The sequence below is a fragment of the Urocitellus parryii genome, chromosome 7 (genome assembly GCF_045843805.1).
Source record: "Urocitellus parryii isolate mUroPar1 chromosome 7, mUroPar1.hap1, whole genome shotgun sequence".
In the NCBI taxonomy this organism is placed as follows: domain Eukaryota; kingdom Metazoa; phylum Chordata; class Mammalia; order Rodentia; family Sciuridae; genus Urocitellus; species Urocitellus parryii.
Genome location: NC_135537.1, coordinates 143311185 through 143336836, shown reverse-complemented (window position 1 = coordinate 143336836; position 25652 = coordinate 143311185). Strand labels below are relative to the sequence as shown.

General features: G+C 37.2%; 1 protein-coding gene across 1 annotated transcript in view; it reads left to right on the top strand.

The window, feature by feature from the left end:
- The window catches only part of Crlf3 (cytokine receptor like factor 3), a 41859-nt gene that overhangs the window by 11487 nt on the left and 4720 nt on the right, over positions 1–25652 (top strand). Inside the window, exons 2-6 of the mRNA XM_077800603.1 lie at positions 5189–5396; positions 8662–8749; positions 9895–10072; positions 13849–14071; positions 15546–15678. Coding sequence (XP_077656729.1) covers positions 5189–5396; positions 8662–8749; positions 9895–10072; positions 13849–14071; positions 15546–15678 — 830 coding nt within the window. The remainder of the gene's footprint in view (positions 1–5188; positions 5397–8661; positions 8750–9894; positions 10073–13848; positions 14072–15545; positions 15679–25652) is intronic.

Here is a 25652-nt window from a genome sequence, read left to right as displayed (position 1 = left end):
GGTGAGTTTAGAAATGGATTCTTCCTTTCATAGTTCTCTCGCTGTTTGCGCTGTTTGTGTTCACTTACTTCCCCCTTTTTTTTTTTTTTCTGAGGTTCTGAAACAAAAACAAAACATAGTCAGGGTATGCAACTGCTGAAGGAGCTTTTGAATTCTTTCTAAAGAGGAAATTGACTTTACCTAACCAGTGCACTTCCTGTGTGTGCTGTATCCGTTAGAGAGTGAAATAGAACCTTGGTAGAGTGCTCAACTGCAGTGTTTCCTCTTGGTGGTGGGCTTTTGAAATGTTCTATAGTGTTCTGACATGCTGCCTTCATTTTTTCTGCCATCTGCACTGTGGATACAAATCACATGGGGCCTTGTTCAAAACACAGGTTCTGATTCGGTACTTCTGAATAGAACCTGAGATCTTGCATTTCTAATAATATTCCAGATGATATATCAAAATCACAAAGCCTTCTTTCTCCCTGGTTCTTTCAAAATGTTTCTTAAAACACCCATAATTGACTTCATTCTTATTCAACATTTATTTGTCACATGCTATGTAGATTGAGGCCTGATTCTCAAGGATCCCAGAGTTGAACAATGTACCAAAACAAATACATTTTGGGTTTATGGCCTTTTTTTCTTTCTTTTATATATATATATATTGTACTTGGGTTTGTTTCATAGTTCTGTAGTTAACAATTAAACTTAGATTAGGATTTCTATATTTATTTTTGATATAAGAATTTCTTTTAGTTACTATACAAATATAATTATATTAATGTCAAAAGGAGAAAACAATTATTTGCATGATCTGCCCAGCACATGAAACTACTCCTTCTTTCTGTGTTTCAGTTCTTGGGCATGGGAATCTTTTGTTTTTACATGTTGTGAAATCACTTGAAAACAATATTCTCTTCTGTTTTTTTTTTTATTTTTCTTTTCTTTTCATTTTTGGTACCAGGGATTGAACTCATTGGTACCTTATCACTGAGCCATGTCCCTGGAACTTTTTTTTTTTTTAATATATATATATTTTTTTAGTTGTTGTTGGACACAATATTCTTATTTTATTTATTTATTTCCATGTGGTGCTGAGGATCAAACCCAGTGCCTCACACGTGCTAGGCAAGCGCTCTACCACTGAGCCACAACCCCAGACCCGCCCCCCCTTTTGATACCAGGGATTGAACTCAGGGCCACTTAACAACCAACTGAGCCACATACCCAGCCCTTTTTTTATATTTTATTTAGATGTAGGGTCTCATTAAGTTGCTTAGGTCCGCCCTAAGTTACTGAGGCTGACTTTGAACTTGTGATCCTCCTGCCTCAGCTTCCCAAGCTGCTGGGATTACAGGCCTGCACCATGACTCCTGGCATCCCCAGCCCTTTTTACATATTATTTTGATACAGGGTCTTTCTAAATATCTGAGGTTGGCATCAAACTTGTGATCCTGTCGCCTCAGCCCCCCAAGTCACACAGATTACTTGTGTCTTCTGCTTTTTATGTTTGCTATTAAGAAAGTGTAGAGATCTGCTTTTTATGTTTGCTATTAAGAAAGTGTAGAGAAAGCTTTCTAAATTTCTCTATTAACTGTTGAAATATTATCCTTTATCCATATTCTGATATGTTGTTTCTTGGTAGATTTTTCTTGTATTTCAAACTCTTTTTTAAAAAATATTTTTTAGGGGGTTGGGATTGTGGCTCAGCAGTTGAGTGCTCGTCTAGCACGTGCGAGGCCCTGGGTTCAATCCTCAGCACACATAAAAATAAATAAATAAAATAAAGATATTTTGTCCAACTACTTCTTTTTTTTTTTTTAGAATTTTTTTTAAGAGAGAGAGAGAGAGAGAGAGAATTTTTAATATTTATTTTTTAGTTCTCGGCAGACACAACATCTTTGTTGGTATGTGGTGTTGAGGATTGAACCCGGGTCACACGCATGCCAGGCGAGCGCGCTACCGCTTGAGCCACATCCCCAGCCCATGTCCAACTACTTCTAAAAAATAAATATTAAAAAAATATATTTTGGGGGGCTGGAGGTGTGGCTCAGTGGTAGAATGCTTGCCTGGCATGTGTGAGGTACTGGATTCAATCCTCAGCACCACATAAAAGTAAATAAAATAAAGGTATTGTGTCCATCTACAACTAAAAATTAATATATATTAATATATATAATATATATATTAATATATATATATATATATATATATATTAGTTGTAGATAGAACACACGTAGATAGACACAACACCCTCACTTATTTATCTTTATGTGGCGCTGAAGATTGAACCCAGGGTCCCACACACCCGGGGCGAGTACTCCACCACTAAGTCACAACCCCAGCCTATATTTCAAACTCTTGCTAGGAAAAAATTAGCAAAAGGGTTAGGGGGTAGTAAACACAATATTATATGAGACTGGTATAATAATATTTGCAAAGAAGATTATATATTTCCTTATTTATTTATTATATTTGCAGTGCTGGGGGTAGAACTCAGGCACCTGTATATACTAGGCAAGCATTCTACCATTGAGCCACATCTCAGCTTATGTGTTTGTTTTAATTTAACTGAGTTAGAATTGCTCTAAGGAGAAAAAATGGATTGTGTGTTATCTGAATTGTATTTCTTTAAAAACAAAACAATACCTCACTCTTACTTTGCTGGTGGCACTGCAAATTGGTGTAACCACTCTGGAAAGCAGTATGGCAATTACTCAGAAAACTTGGAATGGAACCACCATTTGACCCAACTATCCCACTCCTTGGTCTACACCCAAAGGACTTTAAATCAGCACACTATAGTGATGCAGTCACATCAATGTTTATAGCAGCCCAATTCACAATAACTAAATTGTAGAACCAACCCAGATGCCCTTCAATAGATGAATGGATAAAGAAACTATGATATACCTGTGCACACACACAATGGAATATTACTCAGCATTAAAAGAGTATAAAATTATGGCATTTGCAGGTAAATGGATGGACTTAGAGAATATCATGCTAAGCGAAGTAAGCCAATATCCCCAAACCAAAGGCCAAATGTTCTCTCTGATAAGTGGATGCTGATCCATATGGGGGGAGGGGGTATGTGAAGAATAGAGGAACTTTGAATTGGGCAAAGGGGAAGGATGGGAGAGGTAGTAAAGATGATAGTATGAGAAGGACATAATTACCCTAGGTACATGTATGATTGCACAAATGATGCGACTCTACATCGTGTACAACCAAAGAAATGAAAAGTTGTGCTCCATTTGTGTACAGTGAAACGAAATGCATTCTGCTTCATGTGTAACTAATTAGAACAAATTAAAAAATTAAAAATAAAAACGGTTTGGTTTGTTTCAGTACTAGGGGTTAAACCAAGGGGTGCGTTACCACTGAGATATACTCCCAGCCTTTTTTTTTTTTTTTTAATACTGAGGATTGACCCCAGGGGCACTTAACCACTGAGCCTTATCGTCAGCCCTTTTATTTTTCATTTTTTTTAATTGTGTATAGACTCAATGCCTTTATTTGTTTTTATGTGGTGCTAGGATCAAACTAGTACCTCACACTTGCGAGGCAAGTGCTCTACCACTGAGCCACAACTCCAGCCCCTTTATTTTTCATTTTGAGACAGGGTCTTGCTAAGTTGCTTAGAGCCTCACTAAAGTATGAGGTTGGCTTTGAACTTGCAATCCTCCTGCATCAACCTCCTGAATAGCCTGGATTATTGGTGTGTGCACCATGCCTGGCCAACCTGTTTGTTTTCAAAATATGCATGAGATGTAACAAATTTTCTGTCATATCTTTTCAAACTGGGGTTCTAAATCTCAGCCTTGTGGACTTAGGGCAGTGTTTCTTAAAGTGTGTCCAGCAGAATCTCAGGTATGCTTGTGAAAAATGAGAACTCCATCTATACACTCCTGTAGCTCTTCCTCTAAGCTTCTGGTTTGAGATGGAACCCTGCAATTTGAATTATAAGAAGCAGCCTACATGCAAAGAAAATTTTATAATTACCACTCTGGCAAGCCATGATTTGGGTCTGAAGAATTTGTAAACTTAAATTGAATATTTTTTTAGGGCATAGATTATTCATTTTTTCTGGGAAGAGAGTCTATAAACCTCTCATAACTCAAGAAGGATTAAGTCATTGTCCCAATTAGGCTACTTTGGACTATAATTTATAGTCCTGTGGACTATAAATCTTAGTTTTCTTTTAGCATAGCAAGTACATTTTATTCATGAGGTGATTTGTATATGTATGTTACGACCTCCTAACATACTATTTTGTTGCTTCTATTAAGTTGAATTTTAATCTCCTAGTTATTAATTTTTTTACTGAAGTGTGCTGTTCCCCAAAACTACATTGGATAAATAATAATTCCTAACATTTATTTATTGAGAACGACAATGTGCTAGCTATTTTATGAAATGCAATACATAGATTATTTTAATCTTCATAGCAACTCCATGAAGTTACTGTTGTTCATATTCATTTGACAAATAAGAAATTTGAGGCATGGAGTACTTAATTAACTTAACCAAATTGACATAGTTTGTGAATAATCGAACCAAGAAATTGAATTCTTTCTGGTGTGACTCAATTTTATGCAATTCTGCAAGTTTGCACAAATGAATTATGTTTAATTTAGGAATAATGGAAAGTGTGTGTGTGTGTGTGTGTGTATGATAGAATATTATTCAGCCTTTTAAAAGAAGAAAATGTTGTTGAGTGAAAAAAGCCAGGTATGTTTAAAAAAATACTACATGATTTCACTTATGTGGTAATCAAAAAACCCAAATGCCTAAAACAGAATGGTTACCAGGGATGGGGTAGAAAGGGATAGTAAGATATTTGGTCAAAGGGTACAAAATTTCAATTATATATGATAGTTTCTACAGATCTAATGTACAGGATGGGGATTATAGTTAATGATACTGTATTATACATTTGAAAATTGCTAAGAGATACCTTGAGTGTTCTCACTACATACAAAAAGGTAACCATGTGACAATATGGATATATTAATTAGCTTAATTGTAATATTAGTTGACTACATTATGTATATTAGAACATTACACTTTCTACTTTAAGCATATATATTTTTAACTAAAAATTTTAAAGAATAGAAGATGATAGTTATATGGTAACTTTATATAATTAAACTTTTTCTAGAAATTCAGATTTTGAGTTTTTAAGTTGTTTCTTTTTCAGATCAAAGACAGTGCATCACAGACAAGGGATGTCCTCAAACAGCATTTTAATGATTTAAAGGGAACTCTTGGGAAGCTACTCGATGAACGATTGGTGACCCTTTTGCAAGAGGTAGACACCATTGAACAGGAAACCATTAAACCACTAGATGACTGCCAGAAGCTCATCGAACATGGAGTTAACACTGCAGAGGACTTAGTTCGAGAAGGTGAGAGTCCAGGAAGCCTATTAAATATGGTTCATCGAGATTGATGTTTGGCTGATTTCTTAGGATACCAGAAGGCTTCTTGTCATCTGTGTGGTGCTTGGGATGTTTCTACCTTGACAGCTTATAATATAGGATTAAGATATACTGTAGGCATTCCAGGGTTCGTGTAATTGAGGTATTTAAAACAAGAAGGAGTGAATGATTTGTCTCAAATAGTTCTATAGAAATAATATCTGTTTCATTTTTAACACAATTTTAAGGTAATTTTGAATCTGTTCAAATATTTTTCAAGGATCAGAGAATTTAAATCTAAATTAAAAGGGCTAATTTAAGTTTAAATATGATTGATATTGACTCATGAAATTGATGTTATATTTCTGTCTTCAGCCAGTGTTTTTAAGTCATGCCCAGATCTTGTCTTCTTGTCTTCTTTCCTTCATGTTGACTTCCCTGCCTTCAACATAGGTCTTTATCAAGTGTTTCGTTTCTTTTCTTTTTTTAAAAAAACTAGGGATTGAACCTTCAGCCCCAGTTCTTTTTTAATTTTTATTTTGAGAGAAGGTCTCACTAAGTTGCTGAAGCTTAGCCTTTAACTTGTGAGACTTCTACCTCAGCTTCCTGACTCAATGGGATTACAGGTGTGTGCCACCCTGCCCAGCTCTTTGTAAGGTACATTAAATGTTCTTTGAGGTTCACAGCCCAGTGGGAGAGATATACATGCCTAGAGAGATGGAAGAACTTACTGGAACATGGAAGAGGAAGTGCTTCAGTCTCTCTGGAAAAGTAGAGGGTAGATTTTTGCAGGAGGAGTTCCCCAGAGGCTGGAAGAAAGTCATCAAGTAGACAAGGGAAAACAGAGGGTAACCATGATTCCAAGTGGAAGTAATGTCTGGAGTGGAGTGAACGGCATATTCAAGGATTTATTGAAGTATTTTTTTAGATAACACTGTCTACAGTCTGGAGATTGGATCATAGGTGGTGAGACTGGAGGTAGAAAAGACTGATTAGAAAGTTACAGTTGTCCAGGGCTGGGGATGTGGCTCAAGCGGTAGCGTGCTCGCCTGGCATGCGAGCGGCCTGGGTTAGATCCTCAGCACCACATACAAACAAAGATGTTGTGTCTGCAGATAACTAAAAAATAAATATTAAAATTCTCCCTCCCTCTCTCTCTCTCTCTCTCAAAAAAAAAAAGAAAAAAGAAAAAAAAAAAAGAAACAGTTGTCCAGAGAAAAATGGAAAGATTGTAAAGTGAAGATGAGACATGGCTGCTTTTAAAGAGGTTTTTGTTTTGGTTTGGTTTTGAGATAGAACTGAGATTATCAATCAGCAGCTATTGATTTTTGGTGATTATCGAGATATAGATAGAGAGGAAAAGGGGAACGCCAACCTAGTTTTGGATGATTGGGTGAGTGGTGGTGCTAAAGGGTGAGGGGAGGGTCTTAGTGAGTATTTAGGCATTTTTTTTTTTTTTTAGTTGTACACAATACCTTTATTTTGTTCATTTATTTTTATGTGGTGCTCAGGATCGAACTCAGGGCTTTGCACATGCTAGGCGAGCGCTCTACCAGTGAGCCACAACCCCAGCCCCTAGGCATTTGGTTTGAAGTGAATTTGAGGTACTTAACATGAAAATGTGGGTAAAATGCTTAGGAGAGAAATCATGGTGGAGATGTCAGTGTGCATACAGATCAAATCTGAATCTGTGGGAATAAGTAAAATCATCATATCATGAGAAAAATAAGTGTCAGAGGGTAGAACATTAAGGGATGCCAGCATTTAAAGGACAGTTGGGATAAAGAAGCCTCTGAAGGAGACTAAACTCTTTCACAGAGTGAGCGCTATGAGTGGCATAAGATAAAAAGTCTAGATAGCTCATAAGCTTGGAACTAAAAGTTAATCGCTTTTGTCCCACTTAGAATGTGGCACTACTGTTATCTTTACATGCTAATAATAGTTTTCTCTTTTCTTCAATGGGAAGTGTTTATTTTTCACTGACCTTAACAGTGCCTTTGAGAAAATTCTTTTCAGCAGGAACACAGGCTGTCTTTTCCCAGAGGCTTTGCATTTGGAAACAAACCCAGAAACAGGTCAGCACAGGTCAGGGTTGTGCACCCATTACCCTGAAAACTAAGAAATGTTTTCATTTTAGAAAAAGTCCTTTGAGGCACATAACATGTTTGTTGTAGCATTTGACACTTGAATTTTTTTTTTTTTAAATACTGCAGAAATATTTTTCATGGGCTGGGGTTGTGGCTCAGTGGTACAGTGATTGCCTAGCACTTGAGAGGCCCTGGGTTCAATCCTCAGCACCACATAAAAATTAAAAAAAAAAAAAGGTATTTTGTCCAACTACAACTAAAAAATAAATATTAAAAAATATTTTTCACTTCAGACTCTTTCTTGACTCTTTCTCCCAAGGGATTAACACTTATTTATGGAATTTTGAGGATTTTGAGGCAGTATTCAATATCTCTGTTTTTCTTTTGGTCAAGAAAGTCAGATGGTCTCAAAGAACTCAAGTAAATCCAGGGTAGTTTCAAATGGAAAAACATTCTGGCAATGTCCTTCAGCTGTGGAACCATAATTTTCTTTTTTTTTTTTTTTAATATTTATTTATTTATTTTTTAGTTTTCGGCGGACACAACATCTTTGTTTGTATGTGGTGCTGAGGATCGAACCCGGGTCGCACGCATGCCAGGCGAGCGCGCTACCGCTTGAGCCACATCCCCAGCCCTAGAACCATAATTTTCTTACCCTCTACATAGCTTTTTCTTTTTCTTTTTTTTTTTAATATTTTTTTCATTGTTGATGGACCTTTATTTTATTTATTTAAACATGGTGTTGAGGATTGAACCCAGTGCCTCACACATGCTAGGCAAGTGCTCTTCCACTGAGCTACAACCCCGGCCCCATAGCATTTCTTTTTTGTTGTTCTGTTGTGTAATTTCTGATCTGCTAAGATTCTCTAGGAGAGGGGGACAGAAGTTCCTGAGCCTGCTGGTTTGTGTAAAATTGATTGTCAAACCAATTTTACTTTTTTAGAGCAGAATCACTAATCTGGCAAAATGTTCCATTTTCCCTTCTTAGGCTTACTAATAAAGTCACTTCTTAAATAGTTTCTACTTTTACATATTAGGAAATTGATTATGATGTCACTTAGGAATTTTTTGCAAGAAAACTGAAAACCCAGGTAGATAGTGGTTGTGTTGATTATACTAGTTGTGTGACCATTTTTCACTGTAATAGTTCTTTCTCTTGATTGTAGGTGAGATCGCCATTCTTGGTGGCATAGAAGAACAGAATGAGAAACTTTGGAGCTTTACCAAAAAGGCCTCACACATTCAGTTGGACAGGTAAAAGAGTTTTTGACTTTTTGACTTTTTTTTTTCTTTTTGTGGCATTAAGGATTATTTTAAAGGCCTCACACATGCCAGGCAAGTTCTCTACAACTGGAACTACCACTTCAGACATTTTTTATTTTTAAAAATTTGAGACAGGTTCTCACTAAATTTGGCTAGACTGGCTTTGAACTTGCCAACCTCCTGTCTCAACTTCTCTAGTAGCTGGGTTACAGATGTGTGGTACTATGCTCATCTGGATTTACTATTTTGGGGGGTGGGGGAGGTACCAGGGATTGAACTCAGGGGCACTCAACCACTGAGCCACATCCCCAGCCCTATTTTGTATTTTATTCAGAGACAGGGTCTCATGGAGTTACTTAGCACCTTGTTTTTGCTGAGGCTGGCTTTGAACTCACGATCCTCCTGCCTCAGCCTCCCAAGCAGCTAGGATTACAGGTGTGCACTACTGCGCCTAGCTGGACTGACTTTTAAACATTTAAACTATGTCTTCTTTTGTCCCCATTAAAGATTCTGATTAAGGGGGATAGAGAATAAAGTTTTCAAAGTGTCATTACTCATTATCATTAGTATTAGCATCAAATAGTTGTGATTATAAATCTTTGGCATCATAATACTATAGATTTTTTTTTTTCAATTTCAGTGGAGAAGAGAATTGTTGTATTTGCTTTAGGCAGCATATACACTAAAGTTGGAATAATTCAGAGAAAATTAGCATGAACTCTCCGGGGACAGGATTCTGAATATATAATTGAAATTGATACATATTTTAGTAAAGCAGATCTTTTGGTATAAATTGACAGTTGTGATCCTACCAGTTTTTGCCCCTGTTTATTTGAGAAGACAATTGTTATGTAATCTTTTTTTTTTTTTTTTTTGGAACTGGGGGTTGAACTCAGGGCTTTATGAATGCAACCAGATGCTTTGCCTCTGAGCTACATCCCAGCCCTATTATGTAATCTTTATGAAGATAAAAGGCCTTCACCACAAAGTCCCCCACTGTCACAAGAATTATTTACCGAGGACGTCAGGACCCTTCTAGGATGTTGCTAATCTAAAATATTTTTTATATCTTTAACTTTATTCTAGTTTTAATTTAGGTTAAAAGCCTCATAAACACATGAGCTTTGTTTCCTCAGCTTACCAGAAGTGCCTTTACTGGTTGATGTGCCCTGTTTATCTGCTCAGTTGGATGATTCAATTCTTAACATAGTGAAAGATCACATTTTTAAGCATGGAACAGTAGCCTCTCGCCCACCAGTGCAGATAGAAGAACTAATAGAGAAACCTGGAGGCATCATAGTACGATGGTGTAAGGTATGTAATTCAGGATTGTAGAAGTGGCCTCAACATTATAGGTTTAAGATTGGGAACATTAAAGTTCTTTCATTAAACTACCTTTAAATATTTTCTTATCTTTCCAAACAAAAGTCCCTTTTGCTTTACAATTAAGATGAAGTCACTGTGAACATAAAAGAGGGTGATTCTACAGTTTGAAATAAATAGTTTTGAAGGTACTTTTTTGTGTGTGCGTGTGTGTGAGTGTGTGTGTTATTAGGCAAATACTCTGCCCTTGGGCTCCATCACCAGCCTCTTGAAGATACTTGGAAAAATCTATTCCAACATTGTGTTTTGTTTGTTCTTTTTAGATATACATGACAGTATAGTATATTTTGACATATTATATATACATGGAGTATAACTTATTCTAATTAGGATTCCATTCTTGTGGATGCACATGATGGTATGTTCTTATGTCAACAAAGGAAGGTTATGTCTGATTCATGCTCCTGCCAACATTGTGGGGTTTTTTGTTTTGTTTTGTTTTTGTTTTTTGATAGCAGGGATTGAACCCAGAGGTCTTAACCACCAAGCCACATCTCCAGCCCTTTTGTTTACATTTTATTTAGAGGCAGGATCTTGCTGAGTTGCTTAGGGCCTCACTAAGTTGCTGAAGCTGGCTCTGAACTCTGATCCTCCTGCCTCAGCCTCCTGAGCTGCTGGGATTACAGGTGTGTGCCACCGTGCCAGCTAATATTGTTTCTTTTTTTAAAATATTTTTTAGTTGTATATGAACATGATACCTTTATTTTTATTCTCTTTTTAATAGCTCTACTTCTGAGCCACAACCTCAGCCCTCTTTTTTTTTTTTTTTTTTAATGTGGTGCTGAGGATCAAACCCAGTGTCTCACACCTGCTAGGCAAATGTTGTACCACTGAGCCACAACTCCAGCCCCCAACATTGTTTTTTAACATACATTTCCGAGGACTTAACTCTCAGTGAATTGAGAATTTCTTCCTTTTCTATTTATTAGAAAAGCCAGAAGATGACAGTGAATTTGACTATCTTAATTTTTTTGTTCAGCATTGAACTAATAACCTTTGAAATAGGATTTCTGATTGAGCTCTGTGGTGCTCTCCACCCAGCAGCTCAGGAGGCTGAGGGCAAGAAGATCTAGAGTTCAAAGCCAGCCTCAGCAAAAGGAAGGTGCTAAGCAACTCAGTGAAACCTTGTCTCTAAATAAAAAATACAAAATAGGGCTGGGGATGTAGCTCAGTGGTTAAGTGCCCTGAGTTCAATCCCAAGTACCGCCCCCCCAAAAAAAAAAACAAGAAAAGAAAAAAAGAAATAAGACTTTTTTTTTTTAAAGAGATAATACTTCTTTTATTTATATAATTTTTAGTTGTAATTGGAAACAATATCTTTATTTTATTTTTATGTGGTGCTGAGGATTGAACTCAGGGCCTTGCTCATACTAGGCGAGCGCTCTACCGCTGAGCCATAACCCCAGCCCCCGAAATAAGACTTTTTTGGTACTGGGGATTGAATGATTAACCACTAAGGGATGTCCCCAGCCCTTTTTATTTTATTTATTTTTGAGACAGGTTCTCCAAGTTACCTAGGGCCTCACTACATTGCCTAAGCTGGTTTTGAACTTTCAGTTCTGCCTTAGCCTCCCTAGTTGCTGGGATTATAGGTGTGTTCCTTAAACTCTCAGCATTGCCCAGAATTTTGCATATTAAGTCATGTTATGTGTTTGATTTAACCATATTTTAAGTACAAACAACCTCAAAATTAGCTATAGTATATAATATGTTAACTGTGAAGAAATACATCATTCAGAGGGGAATGCTTAGCTTCTGGAAGGTATTTTCTTAAATGGATTCTTTTTTTATATATATATTTTTTAGTTGTAGTTGGACACAATACCTTTATTCCATTCATTTATTTTTATGTGGTGCTGAGGATTGAACCCTGAGCTCTGCGTATGCTAGGCAAGTCCTCTACCACTGAGCCCCAACCCCAGCCCCTTAAATGGATTTTTAAAAAAAGTTTTCTAGCTGTAGATGGACACAATACCTTTATTTTATTTAGTTTTATATGGAGCTAAGGATAGAACCCAGTGCCTTACATATGCTAGGCAAGTGCTCTACTGCTGAGCCAAAACCTCAGCCTTTTTTTTTTTTTTTCCTCTTTTTTAAGAGTCTTAGTGTGAAAGAAAGAAGTAGAGATGCTTTTGTTGGTACAAAAGAATTCCATTATTTCTCATATTCTCTACCACCAGCACCACCACCATCACCAACAAAACAAAGAAACCCTGAGGAATCTTATTTCATTTTTATTATTTTGATGGTCACTCTATGTAGGGTTATTTCCAGTTTCTGTTTTTTTGCTATAAGCATTCTTATTCATGTTTTCTTGCATAGAGGCATAAGGTTTTTTTTTTTTTCCTGATATGTACCTAGCTGTAAAATGATGAGATCTTAAAAGTATTGGGTTTATATACTATTAGGTAGTATTTTTGCCAAAATGGTATTCATTATGGTTATTACATTGCATTTCCATATTACGAATTGGTTTGAGTATTTTTCTTTTCTTTTGGATATTTACATTTACTTCTTCATCTTGTTTTCTTTTCTCTCTCTTTTTTTTTTTTTTGGTACTGAGGTTTGAACCCAGGGGCACTTTATCATTGAGCTACTTCCCCAGTCCTTTTACTTTTCATTTTGAGACAGGGTCTTGCTAAGTTGATTAAGGATTAAGGACTTGCTAAATTGCTGAGGCTGTCCTTTTTTTTTTCTTTCTAATTTTAATATTTATTTTCTAGTTTTCAGCAGACACAACATCTTTATTTGTACGTGGTGCTGAGGATTGAACCCGGGCTGCACACATGCCAGGCGAGCGCGCTACCGCTTGAGCCACATCCCCAGCCCCTGAGGCTGTCCTTGAACTTGCAATCTTTCTGCCTTAGCTTCAGAGCTGCTGGGACTATAGGCATGTGCCACTATGCCTGGATTGTGATTTATATTTCTTTTTTTTTTTTTTTTTTGGCTTGGGGGAACACTGGAATTGAACCAAGAGCGCCTAACCACTGAACCACATCCCCAGCACTTTAAAAAAAATTTTTTTGTAGTTGTAGATGGACTGCATGCCTTTATTGTATTTATTTTTATGTGGTGCTAAGGATTGAACCCAGTGCCTCACATGTGCTTGGCAAGCACTCTGTCACTGAGCTACAGCCCCAGCCTCCCCAGCACTTTTTATTTTTTATTTAGAGACAAGTTCTCATTAGATTGCTTACAGCCCTGCTAAGTTGCTGAAGCCAGCTTCGAACCTGTAATCCTCCTGCCTCTGCCTCTCTAGCTGCTGGGATTACAGGCATGCCCCAACATGCCTGGCTCTTGGCGATTTATATTTCTTAATCTAACTTACTCATATCTTTTGCCTATTTTTCTGTTGAGTGTCTTGTCTCCTATTTATTTTTAGGATTATACATTACAGGTATTAATTCTTTATTATATGAGTGATGTATAGACCTTTCAGAATTATTCCTGAATTCTGAATGTTTTACTAAGGCATTATTATTTAGAAAAACATGCCATTTCTTCAAGGAATCAGATTTTTTAAAATATCAGTCTGGGAAGTATTATAAATACTTCAGTCAATAAAGAAAAGAAAGGAACTAGTGATGACATATTTCCTATGGCCTTCCCTAGAATAGCCCATATCCAACCTATGGGTCTGTATGCTTGATCCAGAATCTCTCCATTCATTTCCTCGTTTTTACCTAACATAAAACCTTTCTTTTTAGGTGGATGACGACTTCACAGCCCAAGATTACAGGCTTCAGTTCCGTAAATGCTCTTCAAATCATTTTGAAGATGTTTATGTAGGTTCTGAAACTGAATTCATAGTACTGCACATAGACCCCAATGTTGATTATCAGTTCAGAGTCTGTGCCCGAGGAGACGGCCGACAGGAGTGGAGCCCGTGGAGCGTCCCCCAAATCGGTCATTCTACATTGGTGCCTCATGGTATGCAATACCGTCTCACCCCTAAGGCTTAACTGCATATAGAAACAGTTACATTCTGTGCTAAGGGCTACCTACTGACAACTTTTTTTCTTCTTTTTTTTTTAAATTGCTCTTATTTTTTAAATACATGACAGCAGAATGCATCATAATTCTTATTACACATATAGAAAATAATTTTTCATATCTCTGTATATAAAGTATGTTCATACCAATTCATGTCTTCATACATGTACTTTGGATAATGATGTCCATCACATCTTTTCTAAAGATAAATCCTGAAGTGATGAGAAGAGCATATCTTGTACTCAAATTACAGTTCCTTCATGTAAATTTTGTTTTTATCAGTTCTTATCTAGGGATTTCAAAAATAATGCTAGATATATTCTTAGCATCACCTAAAATCAAAGATTGAATATATTGCATAGGACACAAAGTTTTTCAAACCTTCAATAAATATCTGGGCAGAGGCAATTTCTTAAATCTTAAGATTTGAAATTGGTCTCTCTTCTCCATTACTATTTCTAAAGACATATTCTTTTTTCTCCTTTTTTTTTCTTTTTTTGATAAAAAACAGAGTTTCACTTTTCACTATATTGCCCAGACTGGCCTGGAACTCCTGGGCTTTACCAGTCATCCTGCCTCATCTGCCTGAGTAGCTGGAAGCATAGGCATGTGCCACACACCTAGCAATTTATTAATAGGTAGTTTTTTTTTTTTTTCTTCTTTTTTTCCCCCCTAGTACTGGGGATTGAACCCAGGGCCTCACCCATACTAGGCAAGTGCTCAACCACTGAGTTATACCCCAGCCCTTTTCATTTTGTTTTGACACAGGGTCTTGCTAAATTGTCCAGGCTGGCCTTGATGATTGCAGTCCTCCTGCCTCGGCCTCCCAAGTAGCTGGGATAATAGGCAGGTGCTACTATGCCTGGCAGTGTTCTTTCTTTAATGTGGTGCTGGGCATTGAACCCAGGGTATTGCTCATGCTAACCGTGCACTCTACCATTGAGCTACACTCCCAGGCCCTATTAATTAGTCAGCTTGGAATAAACTCAGACTTTAACCATGTTTTTTTTTTTCCTGGGGATTGAACCCAGTACTACATCCCCAGCCCTTTTTATTTTTTAGTTTGAGACAGGGTCCTACTAAGTTGCTGAGGCTGGCTTTGAGCTTGCAATCCTTCTGCCTCAGTGTTCCAAGTTGCTGGGATTGCAGGAGTGTGCTATCACACCAGATTTAAAACATGATTTTTATTAGCTAGGAGATAACACTTAATTGATGCTATACCAAAATTGTGTAGGAATGTACTAAAATCTTTCTGTAATTTGTAAGAGTACCATGATACCCCATAATTGAAACCCTTTATCTTAGTAAATTTGGCCATGACCTCTATTAGTAGTCATTTTTTAATGTGTCTGTATTGAAGTTATCCTTAAATAGGAGTCTAATAATTTTCAATGTCTTTGCTTTTAAAAAGAGTGGACAACTGGCTTTGAGGGATACAGTCTGAGCAGTCGAAGAAATATAGCACTCCGGAATGATTCTGAATCCTCAGGTGTTCTCTACTCCAGCGCTCCAACCTATATTTGTGGGCAGACATTAACATTCAGGCAAGTGTATATGAATATATCTGTCATAATCTGGGCACAGTGGCGTCCATCTGTAGTCCCAGCTACTTGGGAGGCTGGGACAGGAAGATTGCTTGAGACTATGAATTTGAGACCAGCCTGAGCAGCATAGCATAGATCCTGTCTAAAACATATTTTTTTTAAATGATAAAACATCTGTCATAACTTAAGTAACATAACAAAGTACACAGAACATGTATGAGCTTTAAATTAAAAATATCCTGAATTTATTTATCATTCATAGGCAGTATTACTTTGGGGAGGGTTCTTTATTTCTGTGTTCAGTTTTCTCATCTGTATTCATAAAGTATTATGAAGATTAACTGATATGTGTATAAAAATGTGTGTAAAAACTCAACATGAGGGGTTGAGGTTGTGGCTCCGTGGTAGAGCGCTCGCCTAGCATACATGAGGCACTGGGTTCGATCCTCAGCACTGCATAAATGTAAAATAAAGATATTGTGTCCACCTAAAACTTAAAAATAAATATTAAAAAAAAAAAAACTCAACATGAGGGCTGGAGATATAGCTCAGTTGGTAGAGTATTTGCCTCAAATGTGCAAGGCCCTGGGTTCAATCCCCAGCACCACCAAAAGAAAAAAACAAAGAAATAATACCTCAAGTCTCTCTACCACCTCCCCCCTCCCCCCCTCCCGCCTATGGTACTGGGAATTGAACCAAAGGTCACTTTACCACTGAGCTATATACCCAGATATATTTTTTATTTATTTAGAGCCCTAATAACCAGAATATACAAAGAACTCAAAAAATTAGACAATAAGATAACAAATAACCCAATCAATAAATGGGCCAAGGACCTGAACAGACACTTCTCAGAGGAGGACATACAATCAATCAACAAGTACATGAAAAAATGCTCACCATCGCTAGCAGTCAGAGAAATGCAAATCAAAACTACCCTAAGATACCATCTCACTCCAGTAAGACTGGCAGCCATTAGGAAGTCAAACAACAATAAGTGCTGGAGAGGATGCGGGGAAAAGGGCACTCTTGTTCATTGCTGGTGGGACTGCAAATTGGTGCAGCCAATCTGGAAAGCAGTATGGAGATTTCTCGGAAAGCTGGGAATGGAACCACCATTTGACCCAGCTATTCCCCTTCTCGGTCTATTCCCTAAAGCCCTAACAAGAGCATGCTACAGGGACACTGCTACATCGATGTTCATAGCAGCTCAATTCACGATAGCAAGACTGTGGAACCAGCCTAGATGCCCTTCAATAGATGAATGGATAAAAAAAATGTGGCATTTATATACTATGGAGTATTATTCTGCATTAAAAAATGACAAAATCATAGAATTTGGAGGGAAATGGATGGCATTAGAGCAGATTATGCTAAGTGAAGCTAGTCAATATTTAAAAAACAAATACCAAATGACTCCTTTGATATAAGGGGAGTAAACAAGGACAGGGTAGGGACGAAGAGCTTGAGAAGAAGATTTACATTAAACAGGGATGAGAGGTGGGAGGGAAAGGGAGTGAGAAGGGAAATTGCATGGAAATGGAAGGCGATCCTCAGGGTTATACAAAATGTCATATAAGAGGAAAGGAGGGGTAAGACAAGTTAATACAAATGGAAGAAATGATTTACAGTAGAAGGGGTAGAGAGAGAAAAGGGGAGGGGAGGGGGGATAGTAGAGAATAGGACAGACAGCAGAATACATCAGAATCTAGAAAGGCAATATGTCAATCAATGGAAGGGAAACTGATGTGATACAGCAATCTGTATACGGGGTAAAAGCGGGAGTTCATAATCCACTTGAATCAAACCGTGTAATATGATGTGTTAAGAACTATGTAATGTTATGAACGACCAATAAAAAAAAAAAATAAATAAATAAATAAATAAATAAAATAAAGGTATTGTGTCCATCAACCACTGAGCCACAACCCCAGCCCTTTATTATTTATTTTGAGACAGGGTTTTACCGAGGCTGGCCTCAAAATTGGGGTCCTCCTGCTTCAGCCTTCCAAATTGCTGGGATTATAGACAAGCACCTCCCCACTTGGCTTAAAAATCATTCTTAAGGGGCTGGGGATGTGGCTCAAGCGGTAGCGCGCTCACCTGGCATGCGTGCGTGCGACCCAGGTTCGATCCTCAGCACCACATACTAACAAAGATGTTGTGTCCGCCGAGAACTAAAAAATAAATATTAAAAATTCTCTCTCTCTCTCTCTCTCTCCTCTTTCACTCTCTCTTTAAAAAAAAAAAAAAATCATTCTTAAGGGCTAGGGTTGTGGCTCAGTGGTAGAGTGCTTGCCTAGCACACGTGAGGCCCTGGGTTCCATCCTCAGCACCACATAAAAATGAAGTAAAGATATTGTGTTCACCTACAACTAAAAAAAATAAATATTAAAAAAAAATCATTCTTAAAAATTCAGAGGCCAGGGCTGGGATTGTGGCTCAGTAGTAGAGCACTTGTCTAGCACGTGTTAGGTGCTGGGTTTGATCCTCAGTACCACTTAAAAATAAATAAATTAAATTAAGGTATTGTGTCCATCTACAACTAAAAAAAAAAAAAAAGTCAGAGGCCAAGGATTTTTTTTGCTTTGTCAATCTATGAGAACAAGTCTCTGAGAGAGATAAATATCAGCGTACACAAACCATGCAGATGCTTCTCTGTAAAATGAGGTTCCTCGTGGTAGGGTTAGTTACAAGAAGGAGCAAATAATTAGAGGGTTGGGATTTTTTCAACCCCACCTACCAACATGCAGGAAAAGGCATGGGGTAGGCAGTGCTGGAGAGTAAACTCTGTAGAAACTGTTGAGTCACAAGGTTTGATGAGCTTTCAGATTGCTGTATACAATGAACTGCTGGAAGGGCGTTGTACCTAGAGGGAGTGTGCCATCTCTGTGCCCTCCTTCATCCCTTACCCTATATATCTCTTTGTCTGCTCATCTCTGTTCTTTATAAACTGGTGAACATTGTTTCTCTGAGTTCCAGGACCATTCTATCAAAATATCCCCCAGAGGAGGAGGAGGTCATGGGAACTCCTAGTTTATACCAAGTTAGCAGCATGTGAAGCTCAGATTTATGATTGGTACCTGAAATGGGGGCAGCCTTGTGGGATCTGATGCTGTCTCTAGGTGGAGTGTCAGAATTGAGTTGAATTATAGAACATCTAGCTGGTGTCCAGGGAGTTGGAGAATCGCTTGCTATGGGGTGGGGGAAACAGAACAGCCCACACATGGTCAGGGAAGTGTTCTGTGCTGTACTGAGGATGAGCGTATAAGAAAAGATTGTTTTTTCCTTCATACAGTGTTAGATTTTCAACTGTTGTATCCTCAAGCTTTAAATTCTCATTCTCAAGAGAAGCCCCATTTATCATGCATTATCTTTTAAATATATATCTGATTTGGTTTTTAATATTTTATTGAGGATTTTGGGGTTTCACAAGAGGTGTATTTGTGTTTTTTCTTATGCCTTTGTAAACTAGTTTTATTACCAAAGTAATGGCCAACCTCAAAGAAATTTAGGAAGTATTTCCTCTTTGCTTTCTAAAAGTATTTGTATAGAATTGGTATTATTTCATCCTTACATGTTTACCAGAATTTACCAATGAATTTGTCATCCTAGAGTTTATCTGTTGGAAGATTTTCAATTAGATATAGGACTATAATAGATAAAGGACTCTTCAAATTATCCATTTCTTTTTTTTAAATATATTTTATGTTTTAGAGTATTTTTAGGTTTACAACAACTAAGAGAAAGGTACAGAGAATTCTCTTGAAGAGCCCTCTGCCCTCATATATGCATAGCTTCCTCTATTAACAGTATTCCCCACAAAAATAGTACGTCTGTCACAACTGAGAAACTTACATTGACACATCATTGTCACTCAAAATTCTTGATCAATTTTTTAAGAGACAATAAATCCTATTTTAGAGTTAGTGTAGCAAGGAATGTATTTCTGTATCAAAAATCCTTTGCCACAGGCTGGAGTTGTGGCTCAGTGGTAGAGCACTTGCCTAGCATGTGTGAGGCACTGGGTTGAATTCTTAGTACCACATATAAATAAATAAAGTCCATTGACAACTAAAAATAAAAAATTAAAAAAAAATCCTTTGCCATGAATTGATAAGGCATCCTTCTCTCTTCCTTTTTCTTAACAAGTTTTTTTTTTTTTCCCACTTTAACAAGGACATGTTTGTTGACATATGATTTAATACCTCTTCTTTGGGATTGTCAGACTTACTTGTCACATTCCTGCAGTATGTGATTGTCCTCATGTCACTGATTCGTTTAGCAGCATTAAGTATTGATATTTCTTCCTCAATCTGTAACTGATAGACAAAATAAAATTCTCATTTTGTTATTTCTTAAATTTACTATGAAGTTAATCATTTTTCACAAGTTTATTAGCCATATAGCTAAATTTTTAAAATCTTTGTTCTAGGTGTTCACTTTAGGAAGAAGGAAGCTTGAGATTGGATATTAATGATACCTTGCTATTTAAATCTAAAAATAGCCAAAGTGCAGATTAATAGGAGTAAATTAGCTAGCTGGTTTTTTTTAATTGTCATTGTACTTTTATTTTATTTATTTATATGTGGTGCTAAGACTCGAACCTAGAACCTTACACATGCTAGGCAAGTAAGTGCTCTACGACTGAGCCACAACCCCAGTCTTAGCTAGCTGTTTTGATGTCTTTGAAATTTCTCCCTTTTTGGACCTTGTTCTTTTTAAACCATTTTACCTTTGAGAAAGATTATCATCTAGAACTTCTATCCTACTCTATAAAATAGATGAATTCCAACAAACTTTTACATAAATTTATTTTTTAAATTAATTATTTGTCAGGTTATTTTTGTATGTGGTGCTAGGAATTGAAATCAGGGCCTCACATGTACTGGGCAAGCACTCTACCACTGAGCTACACCCCCAAACCTTATAGAAGGTTTTACTTCCTGCATTGAACCCAGGGGTACTCTACCATTGAGTCATGTCCTCAGCCCTTTTTATTTTATTTTTATTCTTCTGGCACTGGGGATTGAACTCGGGGGCACTCTACCATTGAGCCATGTCCTTAGCCCTTTTTAATTTTTATTTTTAGACCAGAGTCTTGCTAAGTTGCTTAGGGCTCACTGAGTTGCTGAGGACTGGCCTTGAACTTGTGATCCTCCTGCCTCAGCTTTCTAGATGGTTGGAATTATAGGCCTGTGCCACTGCCTCTAGCTCTGGTATCTGAAATTTGTGTCAGGATTTTATTATGTAAGTTGACTGAATCATAGTTTGCAGTTCACATTCCTTCCCCTCCCCAGATGTTGAGTTGATATCATGTGGTTCAAAGGTTGGTCTTTGTGGCAGTTTCCATCCAAAGTCATCTTGTTAGGAGTAAACTATCCAGGGACCCACCCTGAGTCACTTTATTAACGTAAGCTGTCCAGTGTGAGAGGTCCACCATGAATAGCAAACACACTCCTGTCTCAAGGAAAATTCCTCCCAGGAACCAGGACATAAACCAGCCAAATTCTTCATTATACAATATTATAACAAATATACACTATTATTTATCCAGGATTCATAAGTATTTATTTTTTAGAGAAACAACAAATTAGGGATAAAATTTTGGTCCTAGCTGGGCACAGTGGTGCACACCCAGGTACTCTAGAGGCTGTGGAAGGAGGACTGCAGATTTTGAAGTCAACCTGGGCAACTTAACCAGACCTTCTCAAAATAATATAGAAAGGGCTAGGGATGTCACTCAATACTGCTGGGGATGTCCCCTAATTAGTAGAGTACTTGCCTAGCATGCACAAGGCTCTGGTTTTAAATATCTTAATGTTTATTTTAGAATAAAACCAAAGATTATCATAATCAGAAAATTAATAGTTATAATACTATTATCTAATCTATAGACCCTACCAGATTTAGTTGTTTCAGTTAACATTCTTTATAGAAAAAGTCTTGCATCATGTATCATGTCTTGATAGTCTCTTTTAATCTGGAATAGTTTTTCTATTTTTGTTTTGACTCTCTGAAGAGTGTAAGCTAGTTATTTTATAGAGTGTTCTCCAACTTGGGGAGTATTTCGTAAGGATTAAATCCAGTCATGGATCTTTGGCAGAAGTATTATAGAAATGATGTCACATTCTTCTCAGCATCATATCAGGAACCACTTGATGTTAGTTGACCTGTTACTGGTGCTATTAAGTCAATAAATACCAAGTTTTTAATTCTGGGAATATTTTAAGTGAAATTGACACAGGTTCATTAAAATAGGTTGGAAATCATAATCTAGAGTTTATTGATTTACTATAATAATGTTAATGACATTAATAATGTTAATGATATTAATAAATATTATCACTAATCATTCACCTGTTTTCTCAAAAGAATAGATCTCTTAAAATATATATAATTTTTCAGTATTGAGCATGGTGGCACATTCCTATAATCCCAGAGGCTCAGGAGGCTGAGGCAAGAGGATCATGATTTCAAGGCTATCCTCAGCAATTTAGTGAGGCCTTAAGCAACTTAAGGAGACCCTGTCTCAAAATAGAAAACATAAAATGGGCTGGGGATGTGTGATGTGCCACTGGGTTCAGTCCCTGGGATCAAAAATAATTATTTATATATTTACATATATATATATATTTTTTTTTTAAAGTTGCCATAAGTGTTGTATTTCTTGGTCAATTTAAGTTTTGTAGGTGTTTCATAACAGGAGATGGGATTGGATGGATTAACTTTAACATTTGGTTAAGGTGGTATCTAACAAGTATCTTTTAAGGAGATAGTTTGAGTTTATATTACTCAATAAACACCTTTTTACTATTAGTTACTTATTTATGGTAGTAAGGCTGGAATCCAGGAGCTGAGCTATATCCGCAGCCCTTTCTTTTTTTATTTTGAGACAGGATTCTGCTAAATTGCTTCAGGCCTCACTAAATTGCTGAGCCTGGCAATTTATCGAGGCTCACAATCATCCTGCCTCAGCCTCGCAAGCCACTGGGATTACAGGTGTGCACCATGGTCCTAGGCTCCCCAGCCTTTTTTTTTTTTTTTTTTTTTTTGAGACAGGGTATCACTAAGTTGCTCAGCTGGACTTCAACTTGTGATCCTTCTGCCTCAACCTCCCAAATTACTGGGATTACAGGTACGGGACTACTGTCTATTACTGATTCTTTCAGTAACTGATTCTTTCAGTTGGTTATTACTTTGGTAGTTGTTAGTGGTTTTTCCAATTCTATCATTTCTTCTACATTACTTTATACTGTGAGAGTTTTTTCTTCTGTATGTATTTGTATCAGTATAATCTCATGGTTGCTTATCTGTTCAAAGGGCTGTACTCCCTTACTGCCATATTTCTTAAAATCCTTTCAGGATTTGGGGTTTTTAAACATTATTATTATTTAAACAGTATTTGCTATACTTTAAATGTGTCTCCAAAATTTCAGGTGTTAGAAACCTAATCCCCAGAGCTGGGGTAGTAGCTCAGTGGTAAAGCACTTGCCTAGCATGTGTGAGGACCACACTAAAATAAAATAAAGATATTGTTTGCATTTACAACTAAATTTTTTTAAAATAAAAAGAAAAAATAAACATAATCCCCAGTACAAGGGGAACGTTGAGAGGTGGGACCTTGTAGGGGCGATTAGCTCATGAGGGCTCTGTCTGCACTAGTGGATTCATGTCACAGGAGTGGGGTTTTTGGGGGAGGAGGAACCAGGGATTGAACTCAGGGGCACTCAATCACTGAGCCACATCCCCAGTCCTATTTTGTATTTTATTTAGAGGCAGGGTCTCATGAGTTGCTTATTGCCTCACTTTTGCTGAGGCTGGCTTTGAACTCTTGATCCTCCTGCCTCAGCCTTCTGAGCCACTGGGATTCCAGGCGTGTCCCACCAAGCTCAGCTACAGGAGTGGGTTTTTTTTTTTTTAATATATTTTTTAGTTTGTGATAGACCTTTATCTTATTTATTTATATGTGGTGCTGAGAATCAAACCCAGTGCCTCACTCATGCCAGGCAAGTGCGCTACCACTGAGCCACAGCCACAGCTCCTCAGGAGTGGGTTTTGATAGAGCAAGTTTGGCCCACTCTCTCTTTCTGTGCTCTTTTGCCCTACCTCTTTCTGCTATGGGATGTACCAAGCTCTTGCCATCAGATGCTCGTACTTGGATGTTGTACTTTTGGCCTTGGGAACTGTGGCAAATAAATTTCTTTATAAATTACTCAGACTTGGTATTCTGTTTAGCAATACAAAACAGACTGAGACAGTATTACAGTAAGTAATCTTATCATTCTGTAGCTTCTCTTTCCAAAGTTATGTATTGAGATTAAGACCAAACTGAGTTAATTTATTTATTTTTTAACTTGCTGTATATATTTTTTCCATTTCCTTACTGATGGGTTTTGGGACATTTGGGGTTATACTATTATAAACAACACTCCAGTGCTGTAGTGAATATCCTTGTACAAGTCTCCTTGTATTCCTGTTAGAATTTTTCTAGGTAAAATACACAGAAATGAAATTACTGTGTCATTGTGTGTGCATCATCAGTCCTTTCTGCTTTATGAGGTATTGTCAGGTGACTTTCCCCAGCAGTCATCTTGGTTTATATTCCAGTTGTGGTATATGGGAGATCCTGTTTCTTTTATGTTTCTTCTAGAATTTAGTGTGGTCCTGTGTCATAAAGTTTTGTCTGTCTTATAAATGGGAAATGATCTCTCACTATATTTTTTTATCTTCCCTAAGTTCTAATGAGGTTGGAATTTATTGGCCATATAGGTTTTCATGTTGGTGAATTGTCTGATTCTGTACAATTTCCCTATTTTTCTTGTGGATTATCTGCCCTTTTCTCAACTTGTTGATAATTGCTAAATTCTGGGACATATCTTCAAATATTAGACTTTTTGAGATAATTTTTGATCTAGATTTCATCTCAAAATAATTTCCCAGAATATTAAAAATAAAATCTCTCTCATCTTTTAATTGTGGCAAAAAAAAAAAAAAGCCATTTGTGGTGGTATATACCTATAATCTCAGTTACTCAGGAGGCTGAGTCAAGCCAGCTCTAGATTTTGTAAATTTTTTTTATATCAGCCATGACAAAGATCTGATGTAATACTGAGGGATCTTGGGCTGGAGATGTGGCTCAAGCGGTAGTGTGCTCGCCTGGCATGCGTACGGCCCAGGTTCGATCCTCAGCACCACATACAAACAAAGATGCTGTGTCCGCCGAAAACTGAAAAATAAATATTGAAATTCTCTCTCTCTCTCTCTCCCTCTTTGAAAAAAAAATACTGAGGGGTCTTTTTTTTTTTTTTTTTTTTTTGGTAACTCTTTTTTTAACATTTAAGTTGTAGATGGACACAACACAATGCCTTTATTTTTATGTGGTGCTGAGGATTGAACCCAGGTCTCGCCTGTGCTAGGCGAGCACTCTACCACTGAGCCACAACCCCAGCCCCAGTTGGGGTTCTTCTATATATTTTGGCTATTAACCCCTTATCAGATGTATGGTTTGCAAATATTTTCTCCAATTTCTGGACTGGGGATGTGCTACAATGGTAGAGCACGTACTTAGCATGTGTGAAAAGCCTCACACCAAAAAAAGAAAGAAAAATGATTCATTCCATAGGGGCCTTTTCACTCTCTGGGTGGTTTCCTCTGCTGTGCAGAAGTTTTTTAGTTTGTTCCAATCCTTGTCCATTCTTGCCTCTGCTTTGAGGGTTATATCTGAGAAATCATTGCCAATGCTGGAGTTCTACGGCTTTTCCAAGTTTACTTCTAGGAGTTTTATAGTTATAAATCTTATATTTCTTTAATCCATTTTACTTAGTTTTTGTGTATGGTGAAAGATAAAAGTCCAACATGATTCTTTTGCATGTAAACATCCTGTTTTCCCAGCACCATTTGTCTTTTCCCCATTGGATAGTCCTGACACTTTTGTCAACAATCATTTGACTGTAGACGTATGGGTTTATTTG